The sequence below is a fragment of the Leuciscus leuciscus genome (genome assembly GCF_965113295.1).
Source record: "Leuciscus leuciscus genome assembly, chromosome: 1".
NCBI classification, from domain to species: Eukaryota; Metazoa; Chordata; class Actinopteri; order Cypriniformes; family Leuciscidae; genus Leuciscus; species Leuciscus leuciscus.
The window spans coordinates 25,333,121-25,354,529 of NC_138725.1; the positions used below are offsets into that span (position 1 = coordinate 25,333,121).

General features: G+C 37.7%; 1 protein-coding gene across 2 annotated transcripts in view; it reads left to right on the forward strand.

The window, feature by feature from the left end:
• The first annotated feature begins 3,423 nt into the window (after positions 1-3,423).
• The window catches only part of LOC309501113 (uncharacterized protein), a 49,254-nt gene continuing 31,268 nt past the window's right edge, over positions 3,424-21,409 (forward strand). Inside the window, exons 1-8 of one of the 2 annotated variants that reach the window (XM_082173128.1) lie at positions 3,433-3,662; positions 11,263-11,813; positions 11,964-12,093; positions 13,976-14,180; positions 14,353-14,632; positions 17,972-18,226; positions 18,358-18,544; positions 18,658-18,900. In XM_082173128.1, the coding sequence (XP_082029254.1) occupies positions 17,984-18,226; positions 18,358-18,544; positions 18,658-18,900 (673 nt within the window). In that variant the 5' untranslated portion in view covers positions 3,433-3,662; positions 11,263-11,813; positions 11,964-12,093; ... (1 more) ...; positions 14,353-14,632; positions 17,972-17,983. Of the gene's footprint in view, positions 3,663-11,262; positions 11,814-11,963; positions 12,094-13,975; positions 14,181-14,352; positions 14,633-17,971; positions 18,227-18,357; positions 18,545-18,657; positions 18,901-21,409 lie in introns of both variants that reach the window. The other variant, XM_082173127.1, reaches the window with a different exon arrangement.

Consider the following 21,409-nt stretch of genomic DNA (forward strand, 5'->3'; position numbering starts at 1 on the left):
AACCAGCTGAAAGGTGCTTTACCGCCACCTGCTGGACTGGAGTGTGGAACAGTAGTCTAACAACTGATATATAATAATAATAATAATAATAATAATAATAATAATAAAAAAAATAAAAAAATAAAAATAAAAAAAAATTCTGCACCCTTTATATTCTTTCTAGTATACCTATTTCTTTAAGATATGAGATTAACTGTACATGTGTTTCCCTTAGTGCTTTTCCAAGTATATTTTCCAATGTAAATTTAATTTGATGTTTTCCACATACCTCTTTCAATATTATTCTCTCATTTTCATATGCATAACATTCTATTATTACATGTTTTACGGTTTCAGGTTGATTACAATGTGTACATAAACCATTTATATGTTTGCCTATTAATTGAAGAGTTTTATTAAGTCCTGTATGCCCTATTCTAAGACGAGTAATAACTGTATTCTCCCTCCGATTTTTACCTATTTCTCTTCCTTCACCAACTTTACTTTGTATATTATAAAACTGTCTTCCTGTATCATTAATATCCCAGTATTCCTGCCATATATTTTTTGTATGTACCTTTATGATAGTCTTGGCTTCATCTTTACTTAATTTAATCTGGATATCTATCGTTTGAGATTTAATTGATTGTTTTGCTAAAATATCTACCTCTTCGTTTCCTTTCACACCTACATGTGCAGGAACCCAGATAAATGATACATTCCTACAATTTTTATGTAATCTGATGATAATTTGATATATTTCATTTAATATGTCATGTCTGCCTGACTTCCCAGATCCAATACTTATTAGAGCAGATAAACTATCAGAAGCAATAACTACATTATCTTTATTTCTTTGTTCTATCCACTGTAGACCTAATAGAATTGCTACTAGTTCCACTGTATACACTGATAGATAGTCTGTTGTTCTCTTTTTAATATTTTCCTCGCATTGTGGGATATATACTGCAGCACCTGTACGACCATTTTCAGGGTTCTTTGAACCATCTGTAAATACAATTATTTTATTTTTATAATGCAACTCCATATAACTCTTAACTATACACCAAACAGGAATAAGCTTTGATTCCCTTTTAATTTCTTCCTGTAAGTGTAAATCTATTAATGGTATTACAACTCTCCATGGGGGAATTTCTGAGTATGGTACTGTTGGACAATACTGTATATTATGTAAACCTGCCTTTCTTGCTTTCGCATACCCTATCCATCCAAAACTCCTAAAATTTGATTTATTATGTTCCCAACACTCTTGTATTACCGCCTTTGTAGGAAATAACTCATTATGTCCTTGTATGTTTACCCAGTATGCAAGCATAAGTTTAAGTCTTCTAATGCTTAATGGCATCTCCCCAGTTTCAACCTGTAGAGCCGCTACTGGAGATTATTTAAATGCCCCACTACATATTCTGAGTGCTTGAGCTTGTACTGTGTCTAATCCCTTTAAGTTTGTTTCTGATGCTGACATATAAGCTATACACCCATAATCAAATGTTGACCTCATAAGTGCCCAATATATTCTTCTCAAAGAAGACCTCGTTGCTCCCCAATCCATTCCTGACAAGCAACGCAAAACATTATTAATTTTCTTACATTTTAATTTAATTTTATCAATTTGCTGTTTCCATGTCAGTTTTTCGTAAACCGATCTGATGATTTCCTGGTTATAAGAAGCCTCTCCCTCAGAAATACACGAAGGGCTCTGATTGGTCATCTTGGCCCAGTGTGTTGTGATTCGCTTACCGCCTAGTTCACGCCAGAGCCATAGAGAGAGAGAGTTGCGACACTCCCATAGACCTCCGTTGTAAATAATGGCGGCGCTTTTAACCGCCTACTTCCGGGATATGAAGATCGGAATAGTTCCAAACACTGTCATTTGGGCGTTGGACACCATTCACTTACATTGCTGCGCGTCGAGTTGTTCCAGAGTTAAGTTGCCGAAATATCGACCTCTTTTGAATTGTCAACTGTCTATATTGTATCAGAGGCCCTTTGCGATGCTTATACTGGTCTTCATTTGTACATGCACAGCGTAATTATTTATATTTTATGTTGGTTGTTTCAACCAATTTTCAAGCACTGCCTGCTAGCTAACGTTAGTTAGCTAGTGCGACTTCGTCAGCTAAGAGTTCGGTAATGAATCGCTACCACCTTTATAGCAACTTTTATTTAATTTAATTTTTTGGGATATACTAACTTTTCATTATGTTATTATTGTCTTGAGTGAAGCGGCTTGTGAGAACAATGCTGGACCTTTAGGATTGTTATGGCCATCACCAGTCCTGTCTGTTTCATGGATCACCTGCCCCTGGTTTTTGTTTTTCTTGTTCACACACACAAGCACACATTTTTGTTGTCTGTCATTGTTTAATAAAAAATATTTTATTTGAAAACCTTCATTTGTATCAGCCATGCTTAAATTCGTTTTTAATCTGTTATAGTTTTGATAATGTGTATGGCCTTAATCTTAAAATAATATTCTTAGTCTTAACATGATCATGTTTCACGTTGTGGTCCTGGGGGTGGCCACTTTCATCAGAAGAAGTGAGCTAGCTTCTAAGCGAATTCTGAACGGACCGCCACGGCAGACCTCTTTGCGTGATCACGAAGGTAGGCTAATGGCTGAATCAAAATTTATAAGCAAAATCACGGGAATCAATAGCCTAATACAGCCCAGTTGTGCTAAAATAAATATCATGAGACATCCATCAACAGATGAATGATATGGAAAAGTTAAGTTAGAGCCCCTAAAGCCAGTGCTACTACCCATGCGAACATGAACACTAAGCTTTTCCCTCCAAAAATATAGCTTAAAACTTATCTCAAAATGCAAAACTGACATTAACAAAATGCAATAATGCAATAACAGCTGAAAAAGTACTTGGGTGTGTGTTTTATTTTATATTTACCGTTCAATAATGCAATCGCTGCTGTCTGTCCCATAGAAGAACATGACAGCCAGCGTACGTTTTGGAACTATTGGGGCTTACATGAACCACGTGACAGCCATAGCGGCGACATCAAAGAGTGTCGCAACTCTCTCTCTCTATGGCTCTGGTTCACGCTGTCCGGAATCGTCACGCCGTTATAACAGCAGATGCATGTGCTCCGGTGTATTGTAAACACAGGTCAATTTTGCCTTATCAATTTCAGCCCGAATCAGATTTAGAGAATATTATTGGAGAGGAATCGAGCAGAGCTTGTGCACGAACGGCTGTTACAGGACGTTTCAGAAAGAGCATGCAATTATGTATTGTCCTATATCATCAAGCCAGACAAAGATTAATTTCACAACTTGGTGAGAATCAGATGACATTCAATTTGCATGATATTTTGCAAAGAGGATCTAGTGAAATTTGTTTTTCTTTTTTGTTTTCTTTTTTGAAGATAACTGGGTTATTAAATAGAATTTAACGAAGTGTAGGTCGACCCTTGATCCACACTCCAGTCCAGATGGAGGCGGTAATGTACCGAAAGCTGGTTGCCAACCGCCATATAAAGAAGAAGAAGAGTATTAATGTAACAAACAAAACGAAAATCAAAAGAAACAAAAGACAACTTAGATGAGTGTGTTGTTTTGCGCCACGTGCATTTCTGTCAGCGATGGAAATGGAGTGTTTGGGTGTGTGAAAACCAGCGTGCTAATCGACCCAGCAGGGAACGAGGTAAGATAAGTTGTGTGTGTGTGTGTGTGTGTGTGTGTGTGTGTGTGTAAGTAAGTAAGTGAGTGCTACGCTAACCAACAACAGAGACAGCTAGGTCACTCTTAACAAAATTCGAATTTTCTCATCTTAACTTTCTTTTCTTTTCTTAACTCGTGAGCTAAACGTTGTAAAAACAGAAATACCACCTCTTTCCTAATTTTACTGAAAACGAGTCTTCCTCCGCACTGGACAAAATACATTGATCTACAGGCGCAGGCGTTATTTAAAACTTTAAAACAAATACAGCATGCCTAGTTTAGTCGTAAACTAACCAAAATGGTTTTACGTTCATTTAAACAGAAGCACAATAATATGCATAACCACCCAGCAAACATGCCAGTGTGGGCCCACTGTGGGTAAGTGTGGGTTTTCTGTGGGACAGTGTGGGCAAGGGCAAACCCTTTCGGGCCCCATTTGGGCTTTCTGTGGGCAAGCCCACAGTGGGCTTGCCCAAAGAAAACCCACATGGGCCCCTAGTGGGTTAGCCCATGTGGGGCCCATAGCAGTTTTGCCCATTTGGGCCCCCATTAGGATTTACTGTGGGCAACCCACTGTGGGACTGCCCACAGAAAAACCTACACGGGCCCCCAGTGGGTTAGCCCATACGGGGCCCATAGCAGTTTTATCCATTTGGGCCCCCATTAGGATTTACTGTGGGCAACCCACTGTGGGACTGCCCACAGAAAACCCACACGGGCCCCCAGTGGGTTAAGCCCATACGGGGCCCATAGCTGTTTTTCACTGTGGGGCCACCATGAGGGTTTACTGTGGGCAACCCACCATAACAGTACAGTTAAATCATTGTTTTAAGATTAGAAGCTCAGGGTTAATCAAACTATTTTAACGATCCTGTAAAATGTCATAAATGTTATTTCATTCAACAGTCAATCCCATACCTAACTAAAACTGCACACAGTCAACAAGATAGCAAGACAAGTACTATCTTTACCTGTTTGCTTGTTGCAGCTGTTCCCAGACAGACTGATAAAGTCAGACAGACCACCCAGTTAACACAGAACATTCCCCTAACGTTAGTTTTTGCTTCCCGTTTGGTTATTTTTTTGGGAACCAAATACTAACGTTAGGGGAACATTCTTTTTTGGTTTTATTTTTATGTAACCATAAAATAACGTTCCCAGAACGTTGATGGGAGGTTACTTTTAAATAACCTAAAAATAACTTTCCTAATGGTTATTTTTAAGTTATTATTTTGCAACCATAAAATAACGTTCCCTAGAACGTTGCAGGGTGGTTACTTTTAAATAACCTAAAAATAACTTATAGAGAACGTTTCCTAATGGTTATTTTTAAGTTATTATTTTGCAACCATAAAATTACGTTCCCAGAACGTTGCAGGGTGGTTATTTTTTGAATAACCTAAAATTAACTTATAGAGAACGTTCCCTAATGGATATTTTTAAGTTATTATGTTGCATAATTGATCTCACTGAGGTTATAATTAAACAGGTTTTATTAAAATAGGAACAAATGGAACAAACCAAAGTTTTCAAGATATTTTATCTGATTATCAAATAATTCCCGTCCATCAATTCTATGTTTATGTAAATGCTGCGTGACTTTTACGTGTTCTAATGGGCGCTCGCGCTGAACATGCGAGCCGCATTTGATGATTTGAACTGGAGCGGAGGGTGTTACCATGGAAACGGGGACGACAGCTCAACTGACACAAGCAGTAACTCCGTCTCTCACTGTTGTTTTCACTACTTTCAGGTAAGTTTAGTCCCCAAACGTACACAAATAGTACATACAAATGCTTCTGACACATTCTTTCATGTAAATGACACGCTTCCGTTGAATATTTACTTTATAGAAATGATTTAGTGTCTTCAGGAAAAGTCCGCTAGCACCTCAACCGTTAAGTTAACAGTAGCAGCTAACTGTTACTAGCTAGAGGCAGGTTAACTTGAGCTGTAATTTAGGCTTTTAATATGTGTACAGTATATATGAGAGATTTTGATAGTATTGTAAAGGTTTTGCTGGCAATTTCCAAATGTGTGAATGAAAGTAAACTAATTTATTTAACCTAAAAATATTGCTATAATGCCATTTGTGCCTAGTATTAACATGAATATACAATACAGTAGCCTAGTTTGAACCAGTTTAAGATTCATATTAATTAATTTTATACTCGTATGGCCGACTCATTATTAATAAATGGTAACACTTTATAATAAGGTTTCATTTTGTTAGCTTTAGTTAACATGAACCAACAATTAGTGAACAATTACTTCTACAGCATTTATTAATCTTAAAGTTAAGATCAACATTAAATACTGTATTTGAAATGTTGTTTGTCCTCTCTCTTTTCAGTATTTATTGCAGTCTAATCCTGATTGCAGAATTGAGCTCCAACCCCAGTTAAGCAGACCTGAACCAGTTGATCGAGGTCTTCAGGATCAGCAGAAACTACAGACAGGCTGGAGCTAAACTCCTCCATGACCAGGACTGGACACCTCTGCTGTAAGTGATCGATCTAGTCATGTTCAGAACATTTTGCAGGGGACCTCAGCTCTGGCCCTTGAGGACCACTGTCCTGCAGACTTTAGCACCAACCCTGGTCCAGCACGCCTGGACAAGCTAATCAAGCTCTTTTGGTTAAAAGAGCAAGTGAGATTGATCAGGTCTGGACATAAACTGCAAGACAGTGCACTTCGAGGACCAGAGATGAGAACTCCTGACATATTAATTAGTCAATAATCACTGATGAAAAAATAAGCATTTTTATTTGTATAGATTTATGTAATATTTGACTAATATTCAGTTGTCTTCTCTCTTTTTTTCTTAAAGGTATAGCGGAGGATGTTTTACTTCCTGGTGGGTAGTCTAAACTATTGGTCCTCCTAATTGTCAATCATTCTGGTGAATCAATCAAACTTTTCAAAAAGTGGAGAGGGCGGGTCTTATCTAAAATTTGGAAAGATCCTCCGCTATACCTTTAATTGTGATGTGTGTCAAACAGCTAAATAATAAACCCAAAAGAGCCACTCAGGCACAGGTCACTCTTTTTCTGTGCAAGTACATTTTTGACTGTCGGACACATTCCCTCTATTTAATCCCATTGGATCCCATTGACTTTTTGAGTCATTTTTCAAAATATCATCTTCCACAGAAGAAATCATGCAGGTTTGGAATGACATGAGTGGGAGTACAAGTTGACAAAATTATTCTTTACGTTGTGTTGATAATTTTAGTAAACTGTTCTCATGCTCTTATTTCATCATGCCCTCAATTGGTTCACTTTCTGTATGTTTCTCTTTCAACAACACCGCCTAAATTAGTTTTTAATAATAATAAACACCTGTAACTATTTTTCCGGAACTCAAATTATTCTCAGGTTTCTCCAGTCATATATAAATTACACTTGGAACAACCCTTGTTTTAGTTTTTTTTGTGAATTTTTTTATGTTAACATTTCAATTGTTGTTGTTTTTTTCTCACTTTAGAGAAAAAACTGACAAAAAACAGCCAGGCCGCAGCATCCGAAGGGGTTGATCCTGATCCTGTTAAATCATAATGCAAGAGACTGGGATGGTGGAAGGAGCAGAAGAACCAGAAGACTTGAGATCTGGCAAAGATCTTCTGGTATCCGAGGGGATTGATTAATGTTGGCTACTGTAATAAATTATTAACATACATTTTTAACATCCCAGGAATAATTACTTTGTAAAATAGATTAAACCAGAAAACAGTTATTTTAAGTTGCAACAATATTTCAGAATATTACTCTATTTAATGTATTTATTAAATAAATGCAGCTTTGATGAGATGAAGGGATTTCTTTCAAAAGTATTAAAAAAAATGTACTGACCCCAAACTTTTGAACGGTAATGTATTGTGTATATATATATATATATATTTTACATGACTGTGAATAAATGAAATTATTTGAAACATATGACTTCTAATGTACTACTTCGTCTTTCAACAAGTGTAATTATTTTGCATGTATTGTGGCAAATGCAAAGTACAACCAAACTAATCTTGTTGTTTGTTAAGGCCACAGGTATATTACAATACATCTTTGCATTGTCCGCAGTATGCCCACACTTTTCCCAGTGTACCCACAGTATGCCCACACAGTGTACCCACAGTATGCCCACACTTTTTACAGTGTACCCACAGTATACCCACACTTTTTACAGTGTACCCACAGTATACCCACACTTTTTACAGTGTACCCACAATATGCCCACACTTAACCCAATGTACCCACAGTATACCCACACTTTGCCCATAGCGTGGGCTTGCTGTGGGCCCACAACTGGCCCCAATGGGGGCCCACTCTACTAAGTGTGGGCTAGCCCACAGTCAGCCCACACTTTGGGCTGTCCCGATGGGGCCCCACCTGGGCCCCATAGTGTGGGGCCCACATGTGCCCCGCATTTCATGCCGGTATCTGGGCCCACAGTGGGCTGCCCACAAGGGCCCCATTCGGGCCCCAAAGGAGCATGTTTGCTGGGCATAAACCACTAAAGTGGGTGTAAATTAATTCCAAATAATTAATTCATTACCATTTTGACCTGTTTCAATAATCTTAATGGAAAACTCAGATATTACTGCAGATATTTAAAAAGCTTACTTGTTTGGAGCAGAGCTGTCAAATCTGGAAATTGAAATCAAGTCGATTCTGGAATGACAGCGCATTAAAGTTCCAGCAGTCTCATTGGTTAGAATGAATTACGTCATGATGCTATCTAGTGTACAACTATCTACTGTTTTATTGTGACAAATGAGTTCATTTTATTTTAAGTCACTGTAAAGGCAATTCTCAAAAAAAATAAAAATAATAATCTAAACGCATTATAAATAAATGATAGAAATGTATTGCTAAAACACATTATAAAGACTGTGAGGTACCAGAGCCCGTCTACGGAGAGCCTGTCCACTCCCTATTAAGCCCTATTGTACCGAATTTTGGTTGTAGTACCACCAGAGTTCCACTGGGGGCGCTCGCCATGAGTGCAAAATGAATGGGAGTCAATGGGGCTAGACGGCTAAATTTGTCTCTTTCACCCGATTGCCGTTGAGAAATCTCAGATGTGATTGTAGATTTTGCAAGTTCAACATGGGTTTTAGGTCGAAAGTTGAATGAACGAGTACTTATGTCGTTTTGATTTCTTACAGGTTGAGTTGTTGTTGCCCATAACACGCTAGCATTCTGCTAATGACGTCAGCATTCTGACGTCATTGACATTTTGAAAGACTTTTTTAAATCAAATAAGTGACTCTAAAAAATCTAACACCCAGCAATGTGTAATTTCTTTGCATCTCCTTTCGAATACAACATTCAAATTACTAGACAACAAATTATATCCTGAGAAAAGTGGATTTTGAGGGGTATACCGCCATTGACCTCCATTCATTCTGCACTCGTCCTGTGAGCGCCCTCATATGGAATCAGAGTGGAACTGCAACCAGTTCAGAAGCCGGAAGTGTAGTGAGAGTGAAACTTCTCGCCATATTAGACATTCTCTGGAGGTACTTAATTGTTAGCCTGACGTCGTCATACTCAGATTCTAGTCAGAATGTGAGACTGATACTGCTCCATTGAGCTTTGATTATGGGGCGTGTTTCAACCGAACCAGGAAGGAAAATGCCTCTGCACTCAATTGGATAGACCTACAACCAATCAGAGCAACAGAGTAAGTGACGTATAGGGTTGTAACGGTATGATAATCGTCTCAGAAAATATCACGGTTTCATGATATACGGTATTAAACAATCATTATTATTATTTTAATCATCTGCTACAATGGCTCTTAAATGAATGAAAACAGATAGGGTTTTTTGGTTGAACATATGGTTTATTAAAACAAACTTTTTTGTATGAGTCTACCTTTTGAAAAAATAAGAAAGAAAAAATAAATTCCCAATTGAACAAACATGTCTAATCAATTGAATTCATAAAACCTTAACTTATTTTTATTCTTAATTTATTAATTATTATTTCAGATAATTATAAGATAGTAGAGTCTTATAAAATGTATTTCCTCAGAAATTCTGGGTAACTTTGTCTGATATAATTTGTCTGGATTCTATGATTTAATACAAATATATTATTGAAAATGCAATCAGATGAAATGTAACAACTTTTGTTTGTCTGGATAGGTTTACTAAATTAAAACAGACAAAAAACTATATTTCTTAATGTTTAAATAAACTTTATTGTTGTTGTTATAACTAAGCTATATTCTATTGTACAATAGTAACATTTCTTTAAGCTAAATCAAACTTTTATTTTGACAGGTTGTACTAAACACCTATGAGTTTCAGTCAGAGTGTATTTGATGATGATTCTTTTAAATAAAAGCAGAGCAGCTCTCTGGATATGTTCATGTGTTCATGTCCTCATATGAGTGAGACAGCAGACGCTTTAAACACCATGAGCGTCAGCGTCACACATACTTGAGTATGTACTAGGCGAAATGGCGCTGCTCATTCACACAGAACAAGCAGAATATAGTTTTACAGTATAGCATTGTTTTCCGCTGTATATTAATAGACACACTCATAGCGATTTGGATTAATTTACCATTTAGAAATTTAAATATGTTTGACATATTTCCTCCTTTTGCAGCCACTCTTCGTCCATATTTCTAGACACAACTGACCTGTTGAAGTTTCCGAATGCCTTCCTACAGTTGCTTAATAAAAGCGGGCTTCCCACACAAACAAACGTACATGTCTCATTAGTATGAGAAAAAAAAAAAACAGATTTTAACTGTCGGTCTCGGGTTGAGCTCGGACATATCTTTATGCCTGTCGGACTCGGGTCGGGTTCGGTTACTGCTCTGTCGGACGCGGGCCGGGCTCGGACAGAAAAATTCCCGATCAGCACTCTAAACTGGATATCCATCTTCGAGGAAAATCCCGCGTTCGTTTTTCAGATGACAAAAGTATACTTGTTTTCGGCGGGGGAAAACGAGATTAGAATTCGCAGCCTCTGTCTGCTGCACATGTATTGGGTGGAGTCTAAGCAGTCAAGTGAAAAGAAGTTGCATATGTGCAGATGAGATCTGGTTTCATTTTTTTTTTTTTTTAAACCGTGGATTAGCAAATGTTTACGATATGATAATCGTACATGCCAATATCGTGATAAATCGCCATACCGGTATACCGTTACAACCCTAGTGACGTATGTTCTTCATTCATCTTTCCGATCGACAAATGCCTTGATCGCGGTTCTCTGTTCCTCTTTTAAAATGAATGCGTTGTCGTCGATATCTTCTATAACAGAACAGATGCGATGGTGGAATCTAGCTTACACATCTCAATTCTCCAGCGGCAGTCTTTCTTTGTCGTAAACGAATTCAACCCAAGCACTCTTTGGTGACATGGATGATTACGTTACTGTTGATCATCTGTCCATCATCAGATAAAGCCCGCCCTGAATATTTGATTGGTCTGAACAGCTCGGACCAAGTCCAGACCAAACTTCCTGACCTCAAATATTGTTGGCAGAGCTAAGTTCGGCTGGCATTCAGGCTACTTAATTGTGGAGTTAGACTGTTAAACAGTTTTTCACCATTGTTGTTTTCAGGATTTTTTGGGCTAAAACGGTGGTTCTGACACACTGGAGCCACTGAGGTCCTGGCCCTGCCCCTACTGTCGATGACGCACTGGAGCCGCTGAGGCTGGCCCCTCCCCATATAATATAACTAGAGCACATTCGCATCAGTTCGCCGCTCAATCGCGGGTTACCGTCAGTACTATTAGTTACTACAGTCTACAGTTTGCTAACTAGCTATGCCTTCGTCACGGAAATGCGTATTACCTGGATGTGATCACGTACAAAACAGATCGGTGTCCTTATTTAAATTTCCGAAAAACTATCATATCAAGAAGAGGTGGATTAATTTTGTGAAGAGCCACCTCGATGGAGAGCTGAGGATCACCTCCAACACCCGCCTCTGTAGTGATCATTTTACACAGGATAGTTTTATAAACTTTCGTCGGAGACAACTGGGATTCACTGATAATCCGCTGTTACTGGTGAATGGGGCCGAACCGACTATCTACCGTCTCGGCCTTCATCCTCCCGTCCCGCCGACAACTGGAGCCATCATCGGCAGTGCGTACCCACCAATGAGTGTAAGTTGCCTGTTATATGTTATAAATATAGTAGGTAGTCCACAGTAACTCTACTAAATTCTGCAACCCTCTAACATGATTTGCTTGTTTATATGCATCACTATGATTCCTTAGACAAGTAATTTCAGCAATTATCTGTTCACAAAGCAGTCCATTCCAACGACAAGAGAGACAGAGTGCCAGTGTGACAAAATGCAGAAAGTCACCCGAGAAGTTGGATGTCAGACAGATCTCTTTGTGGGGAAAACGACTGTGGCCACACAACTGTCTAAAAATACAGGTATGTTGAGAGATCGAGTGCCTAGTTTGTCTTTTTAAAATTTGCACGTGTTTTGTCTTGCTTGTTTTCACATTCAGTAGATTTTAAACTATAACATCGCTAAAAAAGGGTGCGCACTGCCACACATACACAAAGAGAGATGCGTGTTTCAGAGAGCGCACAAACTCCGAATTGAATACTCAATACAATTTTTATATATATATATATATATATATACAAAAATGTAATAATTAAATGCAAAAAAATAAGTAAATAACTAAATATATATATTTATTTATTTATTTATTTTTTTACATGTAATTATTATATTTTTGTACCTGAAATTAATAGTTAAACCTTCCTTTATTTGTAACTTCGATATACTATTATTGTATTTATCTACGCTTGTAATTCATGTATTTGTTTTTATATTTTACTGATTACTTGCCTTTAATAATGTTTTAACTTTATTAGCTAGACTAGTATTTTTGCTGCTGTATCAGAGTAAAGTGGGCTTTAAGTATGAAATAATTTTTTTCTGCAAAATTATCATTTGTGGCTCAAATCCGTTGAACCACTATCTCACACTAATGAACACAGACAGTAAGGTCTTCGTAAAAAAATGTTACTTACAGTAACATTCTGATGAATATCATGCGTGCTGTATGACAGTGGTCCCCAAACCCCCGGGCCACGGGCCGGTACCGGGCACAGAAATAATAAATAACTTACCGTATTTTCAAGACTATAAGTCGTATCAGTCAAAAAATGCGCCATGCAGAAGAAAAAACATATATATAGCTTAAGTCGAACTGGACTATAAGTCGCATTTATTTAGAAATGTATTTCACAAAAAGAAAAACAATGTTACAGACGGGACAGTTCTCCGTAATGGACGTGAGCGCTCTGAAAGCGGCACTAAAAGACTGCTTTAAAGCTTTCACAGAGACCTCAAACAGAAAGCACAAAGCCTGTCTTTAAATTTAATTTCGTTTTGTATTAATTGTATCTTAATTTTAATCAATGAACCAGTTGCCTGGATTTAAAATAGATAATCACGACACGGAGGCACCGGCGCGTGAACTGGAGCTTGTCTCATAAATTAACCGAAACTCAGCGTATAAGGTAGCCTACTTGCCTCAGAGACCTGAGACATATAAGAAAGCTTGAAATGTCTACTTTTAAACAGAACAATTCAAAATGAAAGAAAACAGACTGCTCTCTGCTTATGTAATCCGTATGAAATGTGCATTTCTCTCTGGCGCGTTCACTATTGCGAAGATCGCGAGTCGGCACCGTCAACTTCATCTTTGCAGCCGACACTGACACAGAAAACACTTGTTTATTAATAAACAATTAAAATGTCTCCTTGCTATATTTTACATATTCATAATCATTCATTTTGCCGGTTCGTTGTGACAGCTTTTAGGTGCTTTATTGGCAGCGCCACCGTTACATGTTACATGAACGCATCACCACCGCATCAGCACCGAAAACATGGAGATTTTTTTCTTTTGGGGGGCATTTTGTGTGTTCAGGCTTTCTCAGTTGTCTTTAGGCACGATGTACAGGGACACTGCTAATAAAGTTGCGAGTAGACCTACACATTGGATTCACGTTTATTATTATATTTTAAAAAAGTACCCCAGTTTTTATGCTGCTCGTATCATTTTATTTTGTTGTATTTATCCGCCACACCTTAAAGGTCGGTCAGTGAAAATATTGTCTGATATTATACTGGTCCATGGCGCAAAAAAGGTTGGGGACCGCTGCTGTATGAAATCTTGCAAGGGCAGAAATGTTTTTAAAAAAATCTGTTCTATAGCTCCAACTCTCTCACAAATATAAACACTATACCTAAAGAATTCCTATTACTATCCTTATTTGTGTATATATTTTCCAGATTCTCAAGCTACGGTAGCCACGAAGAGTGTTGCTCTGGGCAACACCACATCCAAGCTTCTTCCGCTCTGCTCTTCAACTGCACTTAAGCGGAAAGCAGGATCACCTGATAGACCACCAAAGCGTTCTCTCTTGGAGTTTCCTTCTTTTCAGGAGTCTGTAATCAGTCTCAACATGGTAGATCCTGATGACACCAATAGTGAACAGTAAGTTAACTTTATTCCTTATAGATCTTTGTTCCTATTATGTTATATTAACAATCTCTTCCTCAACATTATTTTAATTGATGCTGATGTGATTGTTGTGTTATTTTACTATGAAGGTGAGAAATTAAAAATAAAACACTTTGTAACAAGTCTTTTTTTTTTTTGTGGATAGAGCACCGACCAAGCCACCACAGGACATGGTGAAATACTTGATATTTGAGGAGTGCCTGCTTGAGCTTTTTTAAATCTGCCCCAACTGCTCAAGAGTCTGCAAGGTGATCAAATTTGTAAAAGGAACATTCCTTTCTGTGACCCAGAAGTGCCTCCACCAGAGTTGTTCATACACAAGAGAGTGGAAGAGTCAACCACTTCTGGGCAGCTCTCCAGCAGGGAATCTGCACCTATCAGCCGCTGTCTACTTTACTGGCTCTTCTTTCATCCAGACTAACAAGGTTTGTAAAAATAATGACATTTATTTTTAAAAAGTTTATAAGGCCAGTGCATCACATAGTGCTACAGTGGGATGTAGTCATAGGCGTCGATTTTGGTGGGGACTTCAGATTTCGTCATGAGTCATTTTGTACCCACCACTTTTTTAATAATAATAATTGGACTTTGGGTTAGATTTTTTTGACAGTTTTCAGTGGTTATGAGAGAGAAATTTGGTGATCGTTGTTTAGGTACATTAAACCACGTAAAGCTTTTTCACGCTAGGACTTATAAAGCCCATGAGAACCGTGGGGAGTCAACCCACAGCCGCTCCACTGTCCTGCTGAAAATGTGAAGCAGAAACGCTTAAAGGATTAGTTCACCCCAAAATGAAAATTTCCTAATAATTTATTATTATTGATCAGCTCAATCCGAACTATTGAAGGTAAAAAGTCTATAAAATATATAGGGCTGGGTAACCGAGTTCGATACATTTTAGGTACCGACCGAATTGCCTCGATACTATCGAGTATCGAAAAATGACTTGTTTTTCGGTACCAGATTTCGATACCTAAGGGGTTAACTCTTCAACGTCAGTGCTCAAACCAATACATATGAAATACACAACGACACGCCTAAATTCGCTCACGCACATACACGCAAACTCTACACACACGAGACGCGCGGAACTCTCCGCACATACTCTTATGAGACGCGCGCGCACACAAACTGTCCACGCATATTCTCATGAGACGCGAGCCTATGGACGCGAGCACACACACACAAACTCGCGCACATACTCAATGACACGCAAGCACACACACTCACAATACCCTAAAGATGTGGAAAAGTCGATCAAAAGTGTGGCTACATTTCTCCAGGCTTGATGCCAACAGCGTGCGATGCAGTATTTGTGGTAAAATAATGGCTGCAAAGACGGTACCGCGACAGATATGATGAAGCCCTTGACAGTGCACGGAGTAAACATAAGAGCAGAAAGTTGCTGCGTCTTCGACTGGTAAATGAAGAGATACCTTGTTGATCACTCTGACTGTGTTTATATTGCAATAATGACCTACTGAATGTACACTGCCGTTCAAAAACGTGTTGGTCAGAATTTTTTTTCAGTAAGCATGCATTAAAGTTATCAAAAATGACCTTCCAAAAACTGTTTTCATATTTCAGCTTTGACAACACAGGAATAAATTACATTTTGAAATATATTCAAATAAGATTTTAAATTGTAATACTATTCCACAATATTACAAGTTTTACTGTATTTTTGATTAAATAAATTCAGCTTTGGTGAGCATGAGCTCTTTATAAAAAAAAATATTTTGTACCTTATGTATATGTATAAGGAATATTTTGTTCCTTTGGTTTTATTTTTTCAGTTTGACTCATGCTCCTTAGTCAGTGCACAAAGGAACAAAAAAAGCACAAAGTTTTTCTGAGGTAATGTGTTATGTAATCTTGTTAAAATGGATTTCATAAAATTGGTATCGAAAAAAGTATCGATCAGGAACCGGTATCGAAATCAAGGTATCGGTATCGGTATTGGTATCGAAATTTTTTAAACGATACCCAGCCCTAAAAATATATATATTTTTTTTTAAATGACCTATCGTTTCGCTAGATAACAACCAGCTGTGATCGCGTACAGCCCGTTTAAACACTTAAAAGACTTTTGAAACTGCATTGATTTGGACTTAAAAACGATGGTAACCAATGAAGTCCATTGTTAGACGAAAAATCCAGAAATGTTTTCCTCAAAAAACATAATTTCCCTCCCACTGAGGAAAGAAAGACATGGATATCTTGGCTGGCATTGGGGTGAGTAAATTATTAAGACATTTTAATTTTGGGGTGAACTAATCCTTTAATGTCAGATAACGTCCATAATAATTGGACTTTGGGTTAGATTTTTTGACAATTTTCAGTGGTTTTGAGGAGCAATATGAGAGAGATATTGGGATCATTGATCGTTGTTTAGGTACATTAAACCACGTTAAGCTTTTTCCTTACAATAGGCTCTAATGAAGCAGAAACGCTTAATGTCAGATTACGTCCATAATAATTTGACTTTTGGTTTGATTTTTTTTACCGTTTTCAGTGGTTATGAGGAGCAATATGAGAGAGAAATTTGGTGTAATCATTGTTTAGGTACATTAAACCTTGTCATGTCATATTGTCAACATGGTACTTATGAAGCAGAATAGTGGGTCATATGTCTAATGCTTTTTGAAAACTTAAGGCTTTCTTCTTTATAAAATGAGTCGGACATCACCACATTTTTGTGTACATTTTTATTTATTTACATTAGTAAGCTACAGGACATCGTCTTTCAAAACATGACCTGCGCGAAAGAGAGAGAAAAATTAATGTGTCATTGTACCCAGCACTTCCGAAAATGCACTGCCAAATGCGTCTTTGTCCCCAGCACATGACAAAAATCATAATTGCCGATTATTCCCTTGAAATTGTAATTGCGATTATTAATTACGATTATCACAAATTCACAATATATATATAGACATATGATTATACATGTTTACTTAAAAATTGTGAACACACACACTGTCCCCCTTTACTTAAAATACAGATAAATTGTAAGAATATGACTACTAAGAAATAAAAATTAGGTATAGATGCTAAAGCTATTAAATAGCAGTCCCAAACTAGCTTTTGATAATACAATGTTGGTATGAGCCACCACAGTCATTTAAAAATATAAAAAAACAACACAAAGTGAAAATATAGTGGCATTTTGGGGTTAATATTGAAAGGACAGTTACCATGGCGAATACACAATATTAACAAGAACTGTTAATGAAACAATGGAAACTGCTCCTGGTGAATAGAATGAAAATCATACCTGCATGCAAATCCTTCTCAGCTAACACACGACATACCAGTAACGTGATTTATTGGTATTTTACTTTTATTTCGTGACTTATAATTTACAACGTAACAACGTTGCATGCTCGTAGTTTCCTTTGCACTTTATACACAGCGCGCGCCGCCGCATTTGCGCATGCAATTGAAGAATGTGCGCTACGAACACAGTAGCCTATAACGGCTGACATAACAGGAACGTCCGTTTTTCTGAGGTGAAAGACTTTTTATTTCAGCGTACACATACGCCGCTGTCTGGTAGTTCCTATTGTGCTGGGTTTTCTTAAGTAGTTGTGATTTGCCTCTTATAACATGCTCTAAATGCACGCATAGTGGATTTTTTTTTTTTTTTTTTTTTATCGCGGCTTTGAACGATTACCTAATCGTGGCGTCCATAATCGTAATCGCGATTAGAAATTCAATTAATTGTGCAGCCCTAAACCAAACTGACGAATTTTACTTTGCAGGTGCTCAATGCAATGCATGTGAGAACCATCAGCAGAATGACACATCGGAATCATGTGCGCAACTACATTCTGCCTTCTGTGCTGCATAAATGGCGATCACACCAGAGCGACCTGCTTGAGGGACTAAAACAGAGCGAAACTGTATCTCTTGGTGGTGATATGAGAGTTGACAGTCCAGGCCATTGCACAAAGTATGGCTCATACTCCATGATGGATCTCAGCACAAACAAAATTGTTGATATCCAGCTTGTACAGGTAAATAGATTATAAAAACCAAGTATTTGCCTGGGAAACTCTTGGGGCATTTTGAGAAATTAATTAAAGTTCAGACTTTAGAAGTCTGTATGTGTATTTAAAGAAATGTTATGTCTGTTTATGATACACAGAGCAATGAAGTGGGAAGCAGTGTACGTTTGGAAAAGGAAGGGCTCATCCGGAGTCTGGAATTTCTCGAAAAATCTGGTGTCAAAGTAGCTTCCCTGGTGACAGACCGACACACCCAGGTTCAAAAGTTTGTCCGGGAACAGAAACCAGACATTGACCACTTTTGTGATGTATGGCATTTATGTAAAGGTAGGATAATTCTGAAAATGTAGTTTATTGATTATTATTCGTGCAGCTAATCCTGTGAACCATTAACACCCAGTGTAGAATAAATGTATTACATATTTTTAAACTGTTCTCAGCACTCACCAAGAAGATGAATGCCATGTCCAAGGAGAAAGACTGCAACAAGGTCAAAATATGGCGAAAGAGCATCAAAAATCACCTCTACTGGTCAGCATCCGGTTCTTCAAATGGAGAGGAAACAGTGGCAAAATGGACCTCTCTTCTTAACCACATCCAGAATGTGCATGTCCATGAAAATCCACTCTTCCCCAAGTGCCTCCACCCTCCTTCCACTGACAAAAACAAGTGGCTGAAGCCCGGTACGCCACTATTCAATACAGGGCTCCAGACTAACTTTTTGCCTTGGTTGCACTGGTGCGCCTAACTTTTTTATTTAGGTGCACCAGCACAAAATTTGGGTGCACCCAAATTTTTCCTCGGCTGTATCACCTTTAACGCCACAATTTTAAGGTCACCTTTTTATTACGCTCTATACACATTCATATATATTATGTAAATGAATTTAAACAAGAAGGTGTAGGTAAAAACTTTTATTTATTTTTTGAAGCACAATTATTAACGGTATTCCTACTCTTACCGATACTGCTTATCGATACAGTACTTTAACTGTATTCTTATGGTTCTTTTTGTTTTATATATAACAAACAAAGATAAACAATAGATAAACAAAAGATAAACAATTAAACAAAGATACACTTTATATAGGCCTACACAGTGCTTTAATTTCAGGAAGGCCTATCAACATTACTGTTCAGGCATGGTCTAAAAAGAAATCTAATAAAGTAATAAAATGTAAAATAACACTGTAAAATTTATCATAAATAGATTAATGCTTATTAAAGCTGAAGTTATTCTTTCAAGAGCTGTGAGTGATTTTTCTCTTGTTGTTTGATTTACAGTAATGGCGCAATCGTCAGCATGTTTATTAGACTGCGGCCCCTTTAAGACCGGGTGCAGAATGCAGATCTAATAGGCTACTACTGATGCACCATTTTCTCCCAACTATTTCCATAACTACGTCCATTTAAGACATAAACTGTTTTAGTGAATCTCAAAGCCGGTAATTGACACGCTTTTGTGTACAATTGATCGTTTAGACGCGCACAATCTGGACATGAAACCGAAAGTATAATTTGCTTGTCTCGGCCGGTCTCGGTCTGTTTCGGAGCGCGCGCCGCCATGCGAACAGCATCTCTTGCGCAGATTTTTGTGTTTTTAATATCTCTTTCAGTTATTAAACGCGTCCCGCAATTTAGCAACAGTACCCACGTAGGAGGGGACGTTCTCGCGACCTTGTGGAACGTTCCCTAAAAGTTGTCTAAAGGTAACGAAAGTTCCGAACCTTTACAGAACATTAGGGACGTTCATAGAACGTCCTCTTTTGGTTATGAAAGTGCTGCAGTTCAAGGTTCCTTATATGACTTTAGGGGGGCGTTCTATTTGGGGTATTTTATGGTCACATAACAAACGTTACAAAGAGGACATTCGGGACGTTAACAGAACGTTCTCGCATGGTCCTCTGTTGGTCATATAATAACGTTCCCAATGTGACTTTAGGGGAACGTTCCATATTGGTTATTATATGGTCACACAACAACGTTATAAAGAGTATATTCCGGACGTTAACAGAACGTTCCCATACGGTTCTCAGTTGGTCATATAATAACGTTCCCGTTATTACTTTAGAGGGACGTTCGATATTGGTTATTATATGGTCACACAACAACGTTACAAAGAGGACATTCGGGACGTTAACAGAACGTTCTCGTATGGTCCTCTGTTGGTCATATAATAACGTTCCCTTTATTGCTTTAGGGGGACGTTCGATATTGGTTATTATATGGTCACACAACAACGTTACAAAGAGGACATTCGGGACGTTAACAGAACCAAAAAAGGAGTTTGAACGAGGCAGTATCAGTATAGAAAATTAAAAACAACTCCTTTATATGGGCAATACGATTACAATTAGGATTTAGTGCAAAATCAATTTAATGTTGTTATAATTACTCTTACATTTTTTTTAAATAATAATATTTATTTTTTTTTATTTTTTTTTTATACGAATTGTATTTATGTAATGTTCTAATTCTAGATGTTTATGTTTGTAAATGCTGCGTGACTTTGATGTGTTTTAATGCGCGTGCTCGTGAACGTCCGAGACGCTTTTTCAAACACTGGAGCGGCACAGAGTCGCCATGGAAACGGCGGGCCACCGCTGCAACTGACGAGCAGCTAAACCCTCTCTCGTGGTGTTTTTATTACTTTCAGGTGAGTTTAGTTTCTTAAATCACACGAATAATACACACAAGTTTGCTTGACATTTATCTTATTTGTAATTGACACGCTTCTGTTGAATTTTTACTTATAGAAATGCTTTATTGTCTTGGAAAAAAAATCCGTTAGCATCTCAACCGTTTTCAGAAAAGGTAACGTAGGCTAACTAGCTTGAGCTTTTGTTTATGAAAGTTTGGGGTTTTAATCACATCTTATATGTAGATTAGATGTTTTTAATAGTTTTGTTAAGGGTTTTGCTTGGAAGTGAGCTAATTTATTTAACATAAACGTATGTATTATTTAACAGAACATATGTTTATATGTGCTGTTAATCGGTGACGTCACTTACATGGAGCGCTAAAATTGGCTGAAACTAGCTCAATGGTAAACAAATATTGATAAACAAATGATCTGTGATTTCAGCAGCAACAAAATAACAACAGAGGGGAAGCTCTACTATTGCAACATTGCTGAAGAAAGCTGCTGCCAGAGAAAGACACAGGTAAACCGAGGAAGCCCATTAAATAACTT